The 20080-nt window shown below is 57.6% G+C and overlaps 1 protein-coding gene across 5 annotated transcripts in view; it reads right to left on the bottom strand.

The window, feature by feature from the left end:
- The window catches only part of TEX264 (testis expressed 264, ER-phagy receptor), a 30983-nt gene that overhangs the window by 9190 nt on the left and 1713 nt on the right, over nt 1-20080 (bottom strand). For all 5 annotated transcript variants that reach the window (XM_052641765.1, XM_052641768.1, XM_052641773.1 and 2 more), the window contains exons 3-4: nt 17787-18078; nt 7381-7602 (exon numbers count right to left, since the gene is read on the bottom strand). In XM_052641765.1, coding sequence (XP_052497725.1) covers nt 7381-7602; nt 17787-18044 — 480 coding nt within the window. In that variant the 5' untranslated portion in view covers nt 18045-18078. The remainder of the gene's footprint in view (nt 1-7380; nt 7603-17786; nt 18079-20080) is intronic.

Genomic DNA, 20080 nt, shown 5'->3' with positions numbered 1-20080 from the left:
TCTCCCTGAGGGCGGAAAGGCCCGCCCTGGCCCCAAAGGCAGGGGAAGGCAGAGGAGCCAGGCCTGGATGGGGCAGGAGTCTGGGGAAGATTGCAGACAGGGAAGGTGTGAGGGAGAGCGGGGCGCGGTGCCTGGCACCCCAGCCTGCTGTGTCTGCTGCCGCCGCTGCCTGAAAACTTTTCATTTTCACCTCAGAGCCGGCAGCTTGCCATGCAATTTACACCTCTGCTCATATCCCTGCACACCCAGGCCCTGGCTTCCTGGGCAGCCCAGGAGGGGGACCTCAGCAGAGTGGAGACTAGGGTGACTGGGGTATGGAGAAGCCGAGGAGGGTGGTTCCCTCTAGGCAGGCATGGGGGCACAGGCCCTTACGCACCTAATACCTGGGTCGATTGGGAAGGCCCTGACCCACAGCCACGCCCAGCCTTTCCTCAGGGTCCACATGGCCAATACTCAATCCCAGCTCAGCCCTGCTCTGGCCTTCTGGGCCCTTGTGGAGCAGGAGCAGACGGCTGAGGAGTTGTGGGGGTGAGGACTCCCAAGGGCAGCTTGTGGGTTCAGACGTGGGATCCTACCACTCTCCTTTCCAATCTAGAAGGGGAGCCACAGCCTCCTAGATGACACTGCTGCCGTGGCAGGCTCCACAGCCCACCCCTCTCCGAGATCCCACCGCTGTTTGCAGCATCTGTGCAGTCAAGGACCTTGAGCCCCGTTCGGCTTATGAGCCAATGAAAATGTTGCTGATTGATTATCTACCAGCGGGAAGGCTGCTTGGTGCAGATGGAGCCGTGAAGTCAGGCGCCTGGGAGCCAAGAGCAACCAGCAAGTGCCAGGGGGAAGGACAGGTGGGCCACTGGGCACAGAGGAGTGGGGGGAAAGGGAGAAGCTAGGGGAGGAGGAGAAGGCCCTGAACTTCTCATCTCCGACTGGCACCTCCACTCACCTCTCAGGGAAGACCCTCTTTCTGGAGCCTTAGGTTTCCTGTCTGCATATACAGACAGGCAGTTTCTCCTGATCTGAGGGTTCCACTAAAAGGCAGAGCTCTTCTGCTGTGGAGGGACCTCCCTCCTTGGAATCTCTCCTCCTTCCTTGTTCCTGGAATCCCAAGTTCTCTGGAGAAGAGTAGAAGAATTCTTCCCTGGGAAAAGCCCATCTGCCTGGGGAAGACTGCTCTCCTGGGACTGCTGACGGCGCAAGCCCACAGCACCATCCAGACAAGCCTCAGCCCCCAGGGTCCTGCAGGGCTGCCAAGCTACCATATCCGAGCTGGTATTTCGAGAGCGGTGGCTCCCACGCCCGCCCCAGCAAAGGCTGGCTTTGTGCTTTCATTCCTGGGGTAGGGCAGTGGGGAGGGGTGAGCCAGAGAGGCTGAGGAACAGGTTCCAGGGCCCGGGCAGAGGGGAGAGCCTCAGCCTCCTGCGTGGGCTTCCCTACTCAGCATCCAGGGATGACAGGGAAGCCGAGCCCCCGTGCGTGTGTAGGGGGAGGTGGGGTGGAGGTCTCCTCCTGGCTCAGGGGAACCTGGGAATGGCATCACTGCTACTCTCTGCTGAACTGCTGGTACTGAGAGTCTGACTGCAGCCTCTGACTCTTCCTCTCTCTCTCCCAGTGCTCTAGCCTTGTTCCAAAGCCAGCCCGGAAGCTGTCACTCATCTGCTCACATACCATTCGTGGCTCCCTAAAACCTGCAGGACCCAGCCTCATCTCTTGGGCCCAAATTCTTGCTCCTCCTCTGCACCCCGGCCACAGCGGATACACAAGCCACGCCCCCTCACTGCCTCTGCTTGGTCTGCCTTCCTACCTAGAGAACGCTACCCATCCTTCAAGGCTCAGCCCAGATTCCACCCTCTACCCTCAAAGGTTGCTTTGCCTTTCCCAGTGAACCCACCTCTCCCCTCCCCACCCCACGCCCCTGAGGCACAGCTAAGCCTTGTGGCCGGGAGAGATGGTGGGAGGAGAGCGTCCTGGGGGCTTACCCCTCAGCCCCTGTCCTGGTGGCACTGAGCTGCGCAGGCCAGCGAGCAGGTGGCAGGAGCATGGGACGCGAGCTGGCCTTGGAGCCCCGGGAGGGAGCCTGGGAACGGAGACGTCGCCACCTCACTGAGGGCGAGGACGTGGCCCCAAGAGGCACGGCAGCAGCTGATTCCTGTGCCCAGAACAGCTGCCAAGGTCTCCCTTAACGAGTCCCTGCTGGGCCAGTGGGCAGCCAGGCTCTTCCCGCCCCTGCTTCTGGCTCCCCCAGCAGGCTCCTACATTGACAGCCTCGGCGGCTTACTCTGCCCACCAGGGCTGGAGACAGAGGATTGGGTGGGTGTGAGGCCACCGGGCTGCTATCCCAGGCCCACTCTGGGGACCACTCCCAGCGCAACCCAAGTTTGTGACGACTCCTCAGCCTCTTGCGCCCAGCCCCAATCACAGACAGGGCAGAGTGACAAAAGTCGCGCAGCCATCCGCGAGTCTGTCCAGGGGAGACGCGGCCACTGCTTCAACCCGAGTAACCTTCAGTCCCCTGTCCTCAGTGTCCTGACTGGTAAAACCAAGGGGACGCTGGCTTGACTAGGATCCTATGCCTGCTTCCCAGCTGGTTCCTCCATGGCCCAAACAACACCACACAAAAGAGGGCTCAGTGAATAACTGTGGAGTAAGTGACTGAGCTGAGATACCAGCAGGGCTTTTCCTACTAAAAATAAGGTTCGGAAACCCTCCCACATTAGCTCAGCAAAGGTGATGGGCAGGGAAAGAGAGGACCCCAAATGCCATATCCTACGGGGACTTCCTCACCTGGATTCCCACCGCCAGTAGCACCCTGCACCCTGTTGGTATTCTGACCTCAGCGGGGACTCAAACTGCTCCCACCACTGACTCCCTCAAAGTCACCCGGACAGGTTGAGGGAAAACAAACACAGGCGATCTGGAGCCACTGGAGGGCCCAAGACTCTGACCACGCTGCTGGGAGGTGCCTCCCTGCCCACAGCCCAACAGGCCGACCACCTCTGCAGGCACCCCACGGAGGCCCCCGCTTCTGTTTTCAGCTGGCCGTCCCTGGACACTGCCGGCCTCTCACCCACCACTTGAGTTCAAGCACAGCCCTTCTGGGGAGATCGCCACCTTGACCCTCCCCTGGGCTTCCTCCAGGTCCAGCTTCCAGCTCCCCCACAAAGTCCTCTTCTGGGAACCCTCTGGCCCCCACCTGCACAAGGGATGAGGCCTGGCGCCTCCCAGCTCCACTCACACGGCAACTGCAGTGGAGTCCTCAGGATCTAGGGCGGACGTGTGGTCGGCTGGGGACGGTGGAGGCAGCTGCCCAGTGATGCAGATGGGGGTTTTCAAACCAGGCAAGTCTCAAACATCCTCCTCCAAAAAAAAGCTCAGGAGGTCATCTGATGTGTCAAACCCCGAGGCAGAGCTAGCCCGGCTGAAGCAGGTAAAGGTCTGAGTGCAGCCCCCACCCCTGGCTGCCAGCCGCGGGGGCACCAGAGCATAGCACCGAGGCTCCTGACCCCAGAACAGTTTGAGAACTGAGGTCTGCGGTCTCTGCTCACAGCTGTCCCTGGCAGGATAACCCCGTCAACCCGGCTATCCCAGGACTCTACCACCAAGCTGCCCCCACTGGGGGAACTCTCCTGCTCTGCCTGTCACCCTTCTCCAGGGCCCGCCTGCATTTCCCAGCCAAGCAGCCTCCACACAGACAATGCTCTGTCTCCCCAGATTCAAGAGATGTACAGACTTCAAAAGGACCCTCTCTTGAAAACTCAGGAAAAGCAGAGACCTGGGGAAGAGGGTTTGTGGAAAAGATCATACATCCTGTTAGAAGGAAGTCAGGCACAGGGGGCTTTGCTGGCCAGTCTAACATTCCCCGTGATCTCCTCGCCAGCCACAGACAGACAGGAGCCAAGTCTCAGTGACCTCACACACCATCCCACACAGGGACCCTGGGCCTCCAGCTCTGCTCTGGTCTGTTTCGCGTGCCCCAAGCATTCCTTGGACGCTCATCGAGACTGGTCCCACCTGGAGGTGAGTCTTGAGACCTCTGTCTGCTGCTCTGGGCTGGCGTCCAGGGCCCACCCCTTCTGTAACCTTAGAATTTCAAGGGAGCTCAGTCCCTGCCTTCAGTTGACCGAGAACACCCCTCCTGGGCTCTGCGCAGGGTCTCCTCCTGCCCTGGAGGCTTACTAATTCTCTGGACTGCAGAGGAGTGGCCTGACAGAGCTGGGGCGTCTTCCACCAAGGGACCCCTCACACACATGCTGCCCCGGAGTGCCTGGCCTGGGGCCCCAGTGGTTCCCGTGGAGGGAGGCAGAGTCTAGCTCCTACAGCCTGCCAGACTGCCAAGCTGGGAAAGACTGGCCAGAGAGCCAGGGGCTTCCCCACAGACCACAGGGCTGGGATCCAGCCGTCCTTCCAGAACTCCCACAGAGGCCTGACAAGTGCTTTTCTCTGGGCTCCTCACAGAGACCCCCAGGACCTTGCTGTTCCATGGGACCAATCCTGTCCCCAGCTCAGAAACATCTCCCGCTGCCAGGACAGCAGCTGCTCTCCACGCCCCATCTGAGGCTCTGGGATCACACACCTTCCGTCCTCGCCCGAGCCTCTGGGGAAGCAGGTGAGGCTGCCTCTTCTGGAGACTGCTTCCCTCACCCTTCCCGAAATAGAAAGCCAACCGGCTGCTGTCACTGTGTTTGAAGCAACTCCGCAGCAGACCCAGCCTCCTCCAGAGAGAAGCCAGCCAGGTGGGGAAAGAAGACGTGTGCACATGTATGTACTGTGTATACACAGACGTGCATGCACGCACGCACACACACACACACACACACACACACATATACACAGTTAAAGGCAGCCAGCTGTCAGGGTTGGGAGAGTTGAAAGGGCCCAGAGTCTTTTCAGCATCCTCTCTTCTCTGGTTCCTGGCGGTCAGCGGGAAGAGGAGAGCTGTGAGAGAGAGCCTTACATTCTCTGTAGCCATCCAGGCTGAGAGCCACAGGGCCAACCCCCGGCCACTGCAGGCGGAGACCAACAAAGAGAACCTGCCCCTTCCTCGTCTTTCACCTGGCTTTGTTTCCCAGGATGAAAGATCAGGCTGAACACGGGGGCAGAGGTGACCCCATCCGCAGAAACCAGCAGAGCAGCTGGGCCGTGCCTCCGCTGTGGGCAGCCTGGCGTCTCTCTCTCTCCCCCAGCTGGTGGCCCAGCCCACACAGCACGCCTCACAGACATCCCTGAGAAGCCCCTTGCACTGCCCTGCACCTGTGGCTTCCGCATCCCAGGCAGGAGAGGGGATGGTACACCCCCTGCTGCCGCCCCAGCCCCAGGAACACTGAGCCGGGAGCACAGCTGACAGGCCCCCAGGAAGGCAGTGGTAGGAGGAAGGGCTTTCATCAAAGAGGTGACGTCAGAACCAGGCAACTTGTGAAGCTGTCAGGGGCCGGGAAACGTGGACAAAGGTGTCTAAAAATAAACCCCCGAAGCCAAGAAAAGGCTCTGGTGGCTGAGTGGCTCGCCACCACACCACATGCCACACGTCCTGTTCTGAGGTCCGGAACCCAGAAAGTCTCTTCCCAGGGGTGCTCCTCCAGACGGGCCCTTGAATCTGAGGACGATGCAGACAGGACCGGAGACACCGCACACCAGCCCCTCCTGGGGACAAACGCTGAGTAGGCCTCGGGCACTGATGCCTGCCTTCCTGCCCTCACCACCCGCCAGCTCCCCCAGGGCCCCTCACCCTGCCCCGGGCCTCCAGCCCACCCCAGGCCCCTGCGCCCTTCTGGCTGGCACCCTCCAGCCCACAAAGGCGACCCTCCTCCGTCCTCCCCATGCCCCTTCCCCGCCACAGCAGCCCTCCTGCCTCTCTCCCCCGCCCCGCCCACCACAGCCACAGCTGGCGACCCCGGGGCCCCAACCTTTCGTTCCCCAGCCCTGACACAGACTCTCATGCCCCCTCCACCAGGGCGTGTCTGAGCTCCCACATCCATCGCCAAGGCCCTGTCTCGTTTCCCGAGATGCTCTGGAGAACAACAAGCCACCAGGCTCTCCCCAGACCGCCAGGCTCACACTCCTGTCGACTCTGTCCTCCTGTTCCCCGACCCTGGCCACGCCGGCCATGCCCCCTGCCCAGCCACTGCTGCCGCGGCCGTCCTCCGGGGCAAATGCTGTCAACAGGCGCAGGTCGCCAAACATATCCACCCTCTGTTCCTAACCCTCTGTGAACCCCAGACTCCACACATCACTGCCGACCCCACACCCCACCTAGGATGTCCCCCAGGCAGACCCCCCGACACAGCCCACAGAGCTGGTTGCCCCTCATCTCCTCCCTCCGCCTTTCTTACGTCAGCGGAGAGCACCCTACACGCTCACCCACCCACCCTGGCCAGAGGGGACCGCGGCGTGACTCTCCCACTCCTCCTCCCTCCAGTCCAACCCACCCACAACGTCAGCAGTTCTACCTCCAAAACAGACTGCACATCTCCACTTTGTCTGCATCTCCGCAGCCACTGCCCCAGCCCAAGCTGCCACCATGCACGACAGGACTCGTAACAGCTTCAAGCATCTCCGCCCGGCCCCCACGAGCCACAACCCGGGTTCCAGCTGAATGCTGTACAGACTTCCCACTGTCTTTAGAGCAAACCCATGCTCTTCACCCTCGCTCTGCCGAGAACGTTCCTACCACCCCTCCAAGGGCTCTTCTAGGATTCTTGCCTGAGACGTCACCTCCTCCGAGAGGCCATCCCTGACCACTCTGTTCACTTGGTTCCCTGCCTTTTCTCACCCTCTCCTTTCCTAGTACACATCCCATTTTTGTCTGACATTATCACCAGCTCCACCGCCTCACTGTAAACACCTATTTCATACACCAGGATCTCACACCATGTCCAGCATAACACCTGGCATAGACATATGAAAAATACGAGGCGAACAGATGAATAAGCCATCGCTTCCAAGCCCAAGTCGGTGTCATCTCCCTAGCACCCAAGTTTCCAAATGTTTTAGAGGAGGAGGAGGAGGAATTTACAGAAGGGAAAGTCTGTCTCGGGGCCCTTGGTCTGCAAGCCTCCAGCAGGATGGGGCACGGTGGGCCTGGAGTGGGAGCTGAACACTAAGGATGTCTCCGGTCCAAGTCAGAGCTTAAAGGACACGGCTGGACTTTTCAACAAATTCCCTGTGCTCTTGGGAGATGCTTGGGACCCACAAGGTCTTGGGTGTGTAGAAGAAATGTCAGTAGCCTCTGCCCATCTTCCTAGCTCCACAGGCACCTGCTCCATGAGGTGCCACCCTCCCCAGACCACCTTTCCCCCCAGGCGAGGCAGGCCTCCCAGTTCCCACTCAAAGGACTGGCTGTCCCTTCTCACACACACACACACACACACACGACTTGTGTCTCACCTTGATGTAGGCATCCAGGGCAGGATGGACCCGGCGGGGAACCAGCCAGATGGACAGGGGGGTGGTGTAGGGGAAGGTGGCTGTCACCACATGGCTGGGCGCCGGGAAGCAGAACACCTTGAAGCCAAATTTCTGATAGAGTCGGATGAGCTCAGGGGAGGGCGACTGCTCACCTTCACTCAGAATGCTGCCCACTGCACAGCGGCACTTTTCAGGGGGCACCTGGGGAGGCAGAGCAGGGGTGTCAGGGCTGGCGAAGGACGGAGGCCCACAAGCCTCTTGCTTCCTGGCTTCTGGGCCAGCTGGGGCCTGGGGGAACTACCAGCTCTAACAAGCCACACAGCCCAGACCCCACAATGGAGCTGACAGTTTTCCTGCTGAAACCCAGGCCTGCGGCATCCTGTCTCATGCATCCTCCACTGCCCAGGGCAGGCCCCTGCTGGCTGCAAAGAGGCCACAGGAGCACTGGTCAGGAAGCAGAGTGAGACCCTTGGCCCCAGGGTCTTGGGCAGGGCTGGCCCCCATCACCAGGGCCTCCGTACCTCTGTTCCAACCCATGCCCTTTCCTAAACCCTGCCCCACTTCCAGAGCCCCTTTATTGGCTGAGAATGCTGGTTCCCTCCAAATCTCTCTGGGCCCCTAGTACCTACACCTCACTGTGCTCTGCTCCCCTCCCTCCCCTGGCTCCCCCAAACTGCAGGCAGATAAGGGCTCCCAGGCTCTGAGACTTCCTAGGGTTGACTCCAGGCATGCAAAGCCCAGTACTTACTTTTCCTCCTGGCATCAAGGGGCCCCGGTGTGTCTCACCTCCTGCCGCCTGAATCTGCACTAGCCCCCAGGAGTATCTGTTCCTAAACCCGAGAGACTTACCACAGACCTGGGGCTCTCTGTCTCAGGTTTCCCTCGATCAGAAGGCCCTCCCTGGGGCCTCCTAACCCCTCAGTTTAAACTCCTTCTACCTGCACGTTCCCTCTCCTCAGCCTGCCATCCCAGTACCGTGGAGTCATGTTTGCCTGTCTCTGCCCTTCCGTGGCCCTTTCCAGGCCTGGTCAACAGTCCCCTAAGGGACCCTCAGCCCTGCCCTGCCTTTCTGTTCTGGCCAAGTCAGCCCTGACCCTGGAGTGTCACTTTGCCTGAAGTGGACACCGAATCCCACCTCTGCAGAGTCCCTGGGGGGCACCCCAACTCTCTGCAGCTCGGTCCCCTTGAATCCTAGGTCGTTAGGCATAGCTCAGGGCTTTGGGGGCAGGCAATATGGGGCAGTGGTCAGGACCACAGCTTCTGGAGAGAGGGAGGCCTGCATGTGAATCTTGAGTCCCGTGTTCTGGATGAGTCCCTTGGTTTCCTGAAGCCCAGTGCCTAGATAACAACTTACAGAACTGTATTAAATGAGACACTTCCCAGGAGGCCTTAGCATGGTCCGGCATTTGCCATGGTCCACATGACAAGCGCTCCATACGTGTCAGTTATAGTAGCTATGACATAGGCCAAACAATAGGTAACCACTGGCCTAGAATGCCCATTTACCCAAACCTCCGAACATGCAGCTCCTCCCTGCGCACCCTTCAGGCCCAAACGCCCTCCGGATGGCCTTATCAGGGTGGCTCGACAGCAGCCCCGTGCTGTGACCTGCTGCCTCCATCAAGCCAACCTTGCATCACTTCTCTCAACCCGATGCTTCCCCCACCCTCCCCAGAGGAGCTGAGACTGCTGCAATACCACCTCTTGTCTCTAGATGGTGCAACTGCCCCACTCACACCCAAGACTTGAGGCTGGACAGAATGCCAGGCGGCTCCAGAGGGCAGGTCTCAGGCTGACAGACCGAAGGACAGTGCCTGCGCCGAAGCCCATCTTCCTGTTCCTAAACTAGTGACCTATGCCATACAAAAGAAACACCTGCTGCTGCTGCTGCTAAGTCGCTTCAGTCGTGTGCTACTCTGTGCGACCCCAGAGATGGCAGCCCACCAGGCTCCCCTGTCCCTGGGATTTTCCAGGCAAGAACACTGGAGCGGGTTGCCATTTCCTTCTCCAATGCATGAAAGTGAAAAGTGAAAGTGAAGTCGCTCAGTCGTGTCCGACTCTTAGCCACCCCATGGACTGCAGCCCACCAGGCTCCCCCATCCATGGGATTTTCCAGGCAAGAGTACCTGGAAACATCTACCACAGGCTAAACAGAGAAATGGATGGAAGGCCAACTGACAGTCCCCTCTCCAGCCCCTGGCCTACCTGGGTTTGGGCCCCACGGTCTTGATCACCTCAGTGGCTGCAGCTCCAATCCTCCTCAGCCCCCCAAAGGCACCAGGACACTGTGATCATCCTGCTTAGCACCTCTCAATGGATCCTCCCAATTCACCTCTATCTAAGATGAAACTCCTGAGGCCCGCATGCGAGGCTGTCTCAGAGCGGTCCACAGTCAGTGTTGTGTACACACTGCCCGGCTCTATCCACACACTCACCGAGCACACCTTCTCTGCATCCCTAGCCCTGAGTAGGGGCCGAAACCCAGGTGGGCAGGCGCCCACTAAGCATCTGAGTGGCAGAGGGAGAAACAAATCCAGGCTCTGGCCAGCCAGCCTTGCCAGCCTCCTCTCCCACCACACCCCCACACATGCCCACATGGAACTATTTGCAGCTCGCCAAACATGCCACATCCTCCCATGCTTCCTCCCTTTGCGTAGGCTACTTCCTCTGCCTGGAATGTCCTCCTAACCCTATTTCTGAGTCCCTTCTGCCTGGGAAACTCCCCCATCCTTCAAGATTCAGCTCAACCCTCCTCCGAAAGCTTCTGCTGCTCCTCGCTGGGCAGGCCCTCCTCTCTGATCCCCAAACGCTCACTGCAGGGAACAGGTCTTGGGCTGCCTGTAACTGGTGGCCTCTCCCTCTCCCCACCACTCCAGACCTCTAGGCAGAAGGGAAGTTCTTCAGCAACAGTACAGGTATGCCTACATGCACACACATGCACATATGGGCTCTGCATCATGAGCAAACCTCTGCTCCCTCCACTTTGATAGAGGAGGAACTCTTGTCATGGGGGAGGGAGGCAGCCAATAAGGAGACAGAGCTCCTGAAATCCTGGGCACAAGTGCTCCTTTCCTGCCTGGGCACCTTTTCAATTCTATGTGAGAACACTTCCTGCCCCTCCCCTGTCCGAAGGGCTAAGGGGCAGCCTAGGAGGTTACCCAGCATGCCCACCACCTGCTGAGCAGCCCCATACCGAGAAGAGTTGGGAGCCAGCCGAACCAGGTACCAGCAAGGAAGAGATGGGACAGGTCCTAAGACCAGCTGGGCAGTGGCAAGATTGGTCTCAGAGCAGGGGAAGGCTTTCCTGGGCTCCCAGGACAGCCCAGGCCTTCCCTCAGGGGAATGGCTCACTGAGGTTGTCAAGGGCCCAAAGAGGAGGAGTGTCCTGATGGCTGGAAATCCCACCCCCTGTGGTTCAGTGCAGTATCCTTATTGGGCCTGACCTTCGGAAGGCAGCCTGGGCCTTCCAGATCTAAAGGCCTTCTCCCTTTCCTCCCCATATCGATCATTTGGGTAGCTAAGCTCAGAACAAGAGCTGGTGCTCACAACTAGCACCAGCAAGGAACCACACCAGGGAGACAGGGTGGTGGCCAGACCTACCACCAACTTGGGTTAAGTGAGGGGCCCATCCAGAATCTGCCCTCAGAACACAAGTGCTAGGAAAGAGATCCCAGAGTACCTCCTTCAGGCTGTGAGGCCTCCTGAGCCCTAGCCCAGTGAGAAGAGGGCTTGGAGCCTACAGCTTTCGAGTACAGTCTGACCCCACTGGCGCTTCTGGAAAGGCCTTGCAGTACCCTGCTGTGTGATGTCAGTGAAGAGATGGTCCCTGCCTGGCCACAATCTCAATGAATCTGGAAACTGGACAAGATCAATAAATTTCAGGATCCAGGAAGGAAAAATGGTTTCAGCTAGCCCAGACCAAACCCAGCCCTCAGGATCAATAGGAATGGCCCGCCTCGGGTCTGTAGCCTGCATAAGCTGACGGGAAGCTGCCCTGTCCACCAGTCCAAGGCCCAGAAGGCTACTAGACTCCTTCCTGGCAGGCCCACCCAGCCCAGAGCTGCCAGGGAGTGGGAACAGTGGGGCAAGGCCCTTCACTTGCACTGGTGTCCCCTGTAGAAGAGATCAGCCAACCCTGTCCATTACTACAGGGTGAATGGTGGGCTCGTACCCTCCTGCACGTTGCAGGTCAACACAGCAAGCCCCCAGATCCAACCTCCCTGAGAAGCTCAGCCCCAAAGGTACAGTGGAACTGGCACTAGGCAGGAAATGGTGACACAGACAAGCGGGTCAGAGCACAGGACCCACACTTCAGGCTTGAGGGGAGGGAAGTCAGCAGGATGCCACCCTCCAGAGGGGGGACCAGGGGCTTCTGGGAGCTCCCATCTAGAAGTCTTTCAGGGCCTTTCTATTTTCACCCCCAAGCATAATCCTAAGGATATCAGCTGGCATCTGACATGGTGCTCACCACTGGCCTCAATTGCTGCCTTCTAGGCATCAGCTCATTATATCCCTGAGACCCAGGAAGTAAAGCTGTTCAGCAAAGGGCATCCAGCAAGGCAATGTTGGCATCAGGGTTCAAACCCAGGCAGACTGACTCCAGAACCACGCCACATACAATCCACAGCCACTGGGGAGCCCAGGAAATAGGCCTTGCCAAGGGATGGCCTGGGGCTTCCCAAGTGGCGGTAGGGGTAAAGAATCTGCCTGCCTCTGCAGGAGATGAAAGAGATGCGGGTTCAATCCCTGGGTCAGGAAGATACCCTGGAGTAGGAAATGGCTGCTGCTGCTGCTGCAAAGTCGCTTCAGTGGTGTCCGACTCTGTGCGACCCCACAGACGGCAGCCCACCAGGCTCTGCCGTCCCTGGGATTCTCCAGGCAAGAACACTGGAGTGGGGTGCCACGTCCTTCTCCAATGCATGAAAGTGAAAAGTGAAAGTGAAGTCGCTCAGTCGTGTCCGACTCTCAGCGACCCCAAGGACTGCAGCCCACCAGGCTCCTCCATCCATGGGATTTTCCAGGCAAGAGTACTGGAGTAGGGTGCCATCGCCTTCTCCGAGGAAATGACACCTCACTCCATCATTCTTGCCGGGGAAATCCGATGGACAGAGGAGTCTGGTGGGCTGCAGTCCACGGGGTCACAGAGGAGTCACAAAGAGACGACTCAGTGACTGGGCACAGGGCGGAGGGGCCTGCACAAGGGCTTCTCCCCACACTGCACCTTCTCACACGGCCCAGGACAGCTGCAGAAGGCCAGGCCACAGGCAGGCAGAGTACCTACAAGCATCACGTGTCCATGGCATAAGGCCCTCAGAGGTGCAGATGTGGCGGGTGGGTGTGTATGCGCACGTGCCAAGACGGCTGAGCACCTAACAGGAGCTGGGTATGTGGCCTTATCTAGTGCCCCCCAAAAACTAAAATTCTGAAGCAGAGATTCTCAGAAAGACCAAGGGACTTGCTCAGTCACATGCTGGTAAGCAACGGAGCCTTGATTCCAACCCCGAAGGCTACGTCCAAAGCCCTTTCCTCCACTCCTCACCCCTTCTCCTTCCCAAGGCCAGCTCTGTTGGGAGCGCGTCTCGCCTTTCTACAGCTGCCTGCAGTTAACCTGCTATGAGCAAAGGCCTGGGCTGCATGTGGCAGGACAATCGCCATGGGATAGCTGGGTGATGATGGTCTGGGCCTTCAGGAAGCACCAGCTCAGTCCACAACACCCTTGCCTGTCCTGAGGGTGCAACCCCTCACCCTGCCCTTCTCAGGCTCCACGTGGCCTCAGTGCCTTCAGGGGGAGCAGGGGACTCCATCCCCATACCCACCGAAGAGAAAACACGGCACAGGCCAACGTCAGGAAACTCTTACTCAGCCCCTGCAGATTTGGTGACCCCCAGGCCGACTCTCACAGAGACTAGGGGAAGAAAGAAACTTCAGTGTGGTCCAGCTTACTAAAGGGGCCTCCCCAGTGGCTTATCCATAACGAATCTGCCTGCCAACGCAAGAGATGCAGGTTCAATTCCTGCGTTGGGAAGATTCCCTGGAGAAGGAAATGGCAACCTGTTCCAGTATTCTTGCCTAGGAAATCCCATGGACAGAGGAGCCTAGCGGGATACAGTCCATGGCCTCACAGAGTCGGACACAACTGAGCATCTACACAACAACAAGCTAACTAAAGGCAGAACCCAAGCACCACCAGTCCCCTCCCCCACCCCCTCCATGCCTGGAGCAAGCACTCCCTCCTAGGCCTTGATCAGGTAAGCTGAACAGGCTGCCACGCCCCACTTGCCTCAACCAAGCTCCCCACAAAGGGCGGGCAAGCAGGTTACTTAAGCCCCAAATAGCAGCAGAGGTGGCAGCAGCAGAGGGTGGGGCAGGAGGAGGGCCAGGCTGTCAGACGGGACAGGCCCACAGGCATGGTGACAGCAGCCCGACCACTAGGGCCTGGTCACAGGTCAGAACTGGTCAGGATCAAATGAGGTGTGCAGGGTCCTCTCCAGCGCCTTGCCAACAACCAAGGCTCCCAGAGGGACCAGGCCTAGGAGGGGAGGCGAAAGTCACTGTCCAAGTAGGAGAGAGAGAGCACGACAGAACTGTGTGTATGTGTGTGTGCGTGTGCGCGTGCCACCAAGGCCCTCAGGGATGGAAAACAGAATGATTCCTCTGGCACAAGAATCACTAGCCCAGATTTATAGGCTCCTCCCATATAGAACTCCAAGATATAGGGCTCGCCAGCTAACTGACATCCACACATAGACATGTCTCTCCAGGATATACACGTTCAAGCAGCATCTCACGTGAAAGGGTCCATCCACAACAATGCCAAAATCTTACCTTGTTGGTGCCCTTTCCTGTGTTACTTCCTGGGCCCTGAGCCAGACCAGGGGAGCCTTGCCAGGCCTTTCTGAGGAACCAAACTCCCTCTGTCCAGGTGAGACCTGGAAGGGGCGTGGCTGGGAGCTGTCAGTCCACACCTCACCGGGGTGGCCACCCCTCACCTGGTCACTCACTGCCCCACTCACAGAGCCTGAAATAGCCTCACTCCCTCCCACACTCAGAGAAGCCAGGTTCTGGCTCCTGTTGTGTTGTGCTGGGCTGTGCTGGGGAGGGCGCAGTGGGGATGGGACACTCCACAGCTCAGCCACATCCTGTCCCTTCCTCCTGTGAATCACAGCACGCAGGGCCCCATGCTGGACACTGCTGTGCTGGGGGAGGCAGCCAGGGAGCACAAAGCTTCACTTCTCGGCCTTCCCCAGGACTGGAAGAGGCCTGTCCTTCAGGCTTCCCTGACACCTCTAATACCCATGGAGAGGGCCTGAAGGCTGCATCCCTTGGTCCCCACTGTGTACCAGTGCCCAAGACAGAGTGGCACAGACCAGACGCTCAAATATTTGTTAGATGCAAATAAGAAAGCATAAGGAAACTTGGTGAGATAGTACTGCACCATTTGCTAATGACTGTTCGTCTCCTCCCCATGCTATCAGCACTATGGACCCAGAGGCCCCAGTTCTCATGGACCCATCAATCTGTGGTAGCCATGAGAACACGAAACCTGGGGGTCCAGGGTCCCCTGAACCTTCTAGGATCTCTGCCCGGGAGGTGAGCCATCCCAGGTGTTAGGGTGTGACTCAGCTCTGAATGGGGACACAGGTTACTTCCCGAGTGACCCAGGACTGGGATAGACAGGATCAGAGGGGCTGCTCTGACTATGTGTTCATTCTCTGTGCCAACCCGATGGTCACAGCCAGGGCTAGGGCCTAGGCCTGGGTTATGAGTGCCCAGCCTAACAATCCTCCTCACACCTAATTAGCATGAGTGTTTTTTCCACCCATTTTTTGTTGTTACCACTTCTGATCCTCAACCACAGCACCTCCGGGCACTGTGCTGTGCTGTGCTTAGTCACCCAGTTGTGTCTGACCCTGCAATCCCAGGGACTATAGCCTGCCAGGCTCCTCTGTCCATGGAATTCTCCAGGCAAGAATACTGGAGTGGGTTGCCATGCCCTCCCCCAGGGGATCTTCCTAAACCAGTCATCGAACCCAGGTCTCCCGCATTGCAGGCAGATTCTTTACCAGCTGAGCTACTAGGGAATGCCTCACCTGTCACTTGATTTAACCCTTGCCAGCCAACCTAAAAACAGGTGTTTTTAACATTACTCTGAAGATGAGGAAATGCAGGTTCAGACAGGTTATGTGCTATGCCCCAAATCACCCAACAGGACAGTGGTGAGACAGAATCAGAACCCAGGACTGCTAACCTCAAGGCTGTGCTCTCAGGCCATGGGCCCTCAGACTGGTACCCAAGTCAGGATGTGCCTAGCCAAGCCTGGAAATCAAGACCCAGCCCAGAGAGTCTATCACATCCCCAGGAGAGCTGTGTGGTTGACTTCTGGGAGGTGGCTGGGTTAGGAGGCCACGGGGAGGGTGCCCCATGCCAGGATTCTTCTACCTCACTCTTCCCTGAGCCAGCCTTTGGCAATGACCCAAAGGTACCACAGCCCTCTCCCATTCTGGAATTAACACCTCCAATCCAAGAGGTAACATACGGCTTCTGGAACAGGACATGCTGATGAGGAAAGACAAGGACCCTTGTCCCTCCTACTGAGCTCCTGCAGAGGGTTCCAACTGGGTCAGATGTGGGAGGAGGGGCAGGGACCAGGGGAAGGTAGTGGAGAGACTTACACAGCAGAACCTGGCCAGGGTCGGGGTCCGGCGTCTAGTCTAGGAGCTTCCCACAGCCCAGAGCTGCCCCATCCCACTCGGGTCTCAGTGCCATCTCCCAGTCATGTGACCTCGAAACTTCCATGTCTGCTCATCCCTCAACCAGGCCAAGCCGCCTCTCACCTGGACTCAGCCCAGTCTCAACGGCCCCCTGCCGCTCTCCTCCCCTCGCCATGTACTTAGCTTCCTAAATCAAAAGTGGCAAACTCTGCTTTACCTGTCCTCCCAACCCGCTGTTCCTCCCACTGCCTGGCCCAGCCAAGCCTTCTACATCGCTCTCCACCCACGTGTTCACTTGCCACACTTCCTGTTAAGTGCTCTGCAGTTCCCTTCGCCAGAAGGCCCTTCCCAGTAAAGTAAAATTATACTCATGGCAGACCTCCTCTCTGAGCCTCCATGGGAGACTTGAGGCAAACCCAAGCTCAAAGTTCCATGAACATTGAACACAGTACAGTGTCTTGGTGGACATTCATTTTTATGGGCTGACTTGCCAACCCCACAGTTTCCTGAGGGTAGGGACAGGTGTGTTCATCTCCAGAGTGCAGGTGTCAAGCAGAACCTGGCAGAGAGAGGGAGTCAGCATATCCTTGTTTCGACTGAGCACCCCAGTGAGGCCCGCTCAGCACGCAGTGTGGAGGCTATAGGCCTTGCCCACTTGCGCTCTCCAGGCAAAGAAACCAGAGCGGGGGATTCCCAACACCTGGTTTGCCAAGACTCAGAGCTGCCAGCCCATGCAGCAGTGGGCAGCACCACCCCCACAGCATGGCAGGAAGCCACATTGGTGAGCCCTGACTCACCACAGGCTGTAAGTACAGCCAGACACCCACAGGGTGCCTGTGATGCCAGGTTAGTCCTGACCCCAGCATCCCAGACAGCTCACCAGGCTCCAGTTGCCCCCAAGGCCCTCTCTGAACTAGGCAGCTTGACATCCAAATACCTTGTCCCTGGGTGAGGGACCATCATAATGACTGTAAGATTTTATTTCCTTTCAGCAGAAGAGCTGAAAGAGGGAAGGCAAAGAAACAAGTGTGTGTGTGTGTGTGTGTGTGTGTGTGTGTGTGTGTGTGTGTGTGTTAGTTGCTCATTGTGTCCAACTCTTTGCTATCCCATGGCCTGTAGTCCACCAGGCTCTTCTATCCATGGACTTCTCCAGGCAAGAATACTGGAGTGAGTAGCCATTCCCTTCTCCAGGGGATTTTCCCAACCCAGGGATTGAACCCAGCTCTCCTGCATTGCAGGCAGATTCTTTACCTTCTGAGCCACCAGGGAAGTCCCCGATGAAACAAGATACAACCCCAAAGAGAGGGCAGCATCTGAATGGCCTGGCTTTAGAATGCTGGCTTCAAATGGGAATGAAAGAAGGCCAGAAGAGGAAGCAACAGGGCAAAGCCCCGGCAGAGCCTAGGGACACACAGTGGCACTCAGAAGTTCGTGGGAGCCGCAAGGCAGGGACACGAGACTGGGACAAGTAGAAAGCCAGCACATGGGTGCATGCAGCAAAGTCCAGACTAGATCTGGAAGGAGCTTCAAGGTCAGAGAGGAGGTGGTCGGCACAGCCAGCTCAATGATTTCCCCACCCATTCCTCAGAAACCAAAACATCCCTAGCCCAACAAGCCCTGCCCCACATCTGTCCAGGGGGAAGAACCCCAGCCAGGGCACAGGAGGCTCCTTACCATGTGGGGGTTGTCATAGTAGACAGCAATGGAGCGGAGCTTGGGGGAGATGCTGCAGCTCTCCGTGAAAAGCGGCCCAGTCTCACCGTAGGGCCCCACGTGGAACTTGTAGGCCACGGTGACGTTGCGGATGGGGGGTGAGCCAGCACTCACTGTCACCCCAGCCAGCAGCCCTGAGTACCCGGCAAAGGCCAGCAGCGTCAGCAGCAGCAGCAGAGTCAGGCCCCCAATCAGGCCCAGGAGGAGCAGGTCCGACATGGCTCTGTGCCCCCCACGCCACACCCCAAGGCAGCTGCAAAGGAGACAGAAGGGAGAGGAGGCTGGTAGCCTGCTCTGACCAATGTGCCTGCCTGCCCGCCAGCCAGCTGTGGCCCAATCTCAGCCCTGCCTTGGGTGCTCTGACCCGGGAGGGGGAGGCGCCGGAGGTGTTTACACACACAGTGACCTAGAAGGGAGCTACAAAGGATGACTGAAGCCACAAGCCTCTTTATTTCTTAATCACAACTATGGAGACTCTCCGAGCAACTCTGTCAGCTGGCAGTCGTGGTCACACCTGGGGAAGCTGAGTCACGGAGAGGCGCAGGAGTGAGTCAGCAGGGGACATATGTCTGGCCCATCAGGGGCAGCTGATCGTACTTCGGTCCTGATCAGCTGCCCCTGATGGGCAGATGTCAGCCTGCCCGCCAGCCTTTTCCCCACACTGCCTCTTCCTTACAACTGAGACACACTGCCTGCCCAGCCTCCCCAAACCTTGTGAGCCACTGCCAGAGGGAGGAGGGGCAAGCACAGGGCCCTCTTATTAAAACTAGGGAAACCATGAGGAATGAAACCTCAGGGGGAAAAAATGTGCCACAGGAAGGGGCTCGCATAGGAAAGTCTCTTTGACTAAACACATCTGTTCCAAGAAATACTGCTATCCAACAAGCTCATCCATCCAGAACCAAAGGAGAGGCCAGGTTAAAGGGGGCCTGAGCAGCCAGAGCAAAGTCCAGCGCTATGCTTCCTGGACTTGCTGAGCTCCCCAGGCTAAGAAGCTTCATCCCACTTCTCCAGTCTACAGAGCAGAGGAAGAGGCAGAGGGAAACAGACTAGAAGTGGACACACAACAGGGAGGGTGCATCCCATGGGGGAGGGGTGCTGGCCAGGCAGGAAGTCAGACGTGGGGTCCAACGGCTGCTCCGCCCCGCCCCCTTCCTTCCCTTCTCCCCAACAGCTCTGGATGTTTGGAATTTCGTTGTGGGGGTTCAGCTCTCCCCCACTGACCTCCTGTACTAGATAGTTCACAGAGAGGCATCATGTAGGTTTGCTAGGGGGTGTCTTTTCCTTTCTGTGTATGTCATTTATCTGATGATTCTCCCTCTTCCTCACTGGACTTTCCCTGCTTCACCTATTTGCTATCTGCATGGTATAAGCAATAAAGATACTCGTTTTAGGGGAGGGAAAAAAAAAAAAAGCAGAGAAGATATCCAAGAGCAGGCTGAGGGACACAACCCATAGGCTGGTGTATGAGCCATTCCAGACAGACTGCCCAGACCTCCATGCAACTTGGGGCCAGAAGACTAACGCTCTTAGAGGGTTTGACCTCCATCACCCAGGGTGGGGGCGGTGGGGGAGGAACACACCACAGAGAAGACTATAGGGTTCAGGAACAGAAAATCAACCCTGCAGCTCTATGGAAAACTTAGGTGTATGGAATAATTTATTCCCTGTGGATTCTGGGTCTCAAAACTTCTTTCAGAAGAACTGTCTTTGCAGTCAACGTGCACAGAGCGTTTGTCTCACAGAAACGGACAGTAAACTTCTAGACCGTTGGCATCATGACCTTGCGTTGTATCGCAATGGTCTTTTCACCCACCCTTCCTCCTACCCTACAGTTGCACTTTCGGATGCATTCTTTGTCTTCCTCAACTCGCCTTCAGTTAGTCTCACACCTGATTTCTTTGATGATGATAAGAAAGTGAAAGAAAGAAAGTGCAGTCGCTCAGTCTTGTCTAACTCTTTGCAACCTCATAGACTGTAGCCCACCAGGCTCCTCCGTCCATGGGATTTTCCAGGCAAGAGTACTGGAGTGGGGTGCTGTTTCCTTCTCCGGGGGATCTTCCCAACCCAGGGATCAAACCTGGGTCTCTCACATTGCAGGCAGACGCTTTACTGTCTGAGCCACCAGGGAAGTGGCACTGTCTGAATATTAAAACACAGCTACTTCATTAATCCTCAAAACCAGATGGGTATGGATCAGAAAACAAGTGGTTAGAGATTAAGAGACTTGCCCAAGGTCACAAAGGTACTAAACA

Source organism: Budorcas taxicolor, chromosome 1 (genome assembly GCF_023091745.1).
Source record: "Budorcas taxicolor isolate Tak-1 chromosome 1, Takin1.1, whole genome shotgun sequence".
In the NCBI taxonomy this organism is placed as follows: Eukaryota; Metazoa; Chordata; class Mammalia; order Artiodactyla; family Bovidae; genus Budorcas; species Budorcas taxicolor.
The sequence above is the reverse complement of the archived record's forward strand: the minus strand, read 5'-3'. Positions and strand labels throughout refer to the sequence as shown.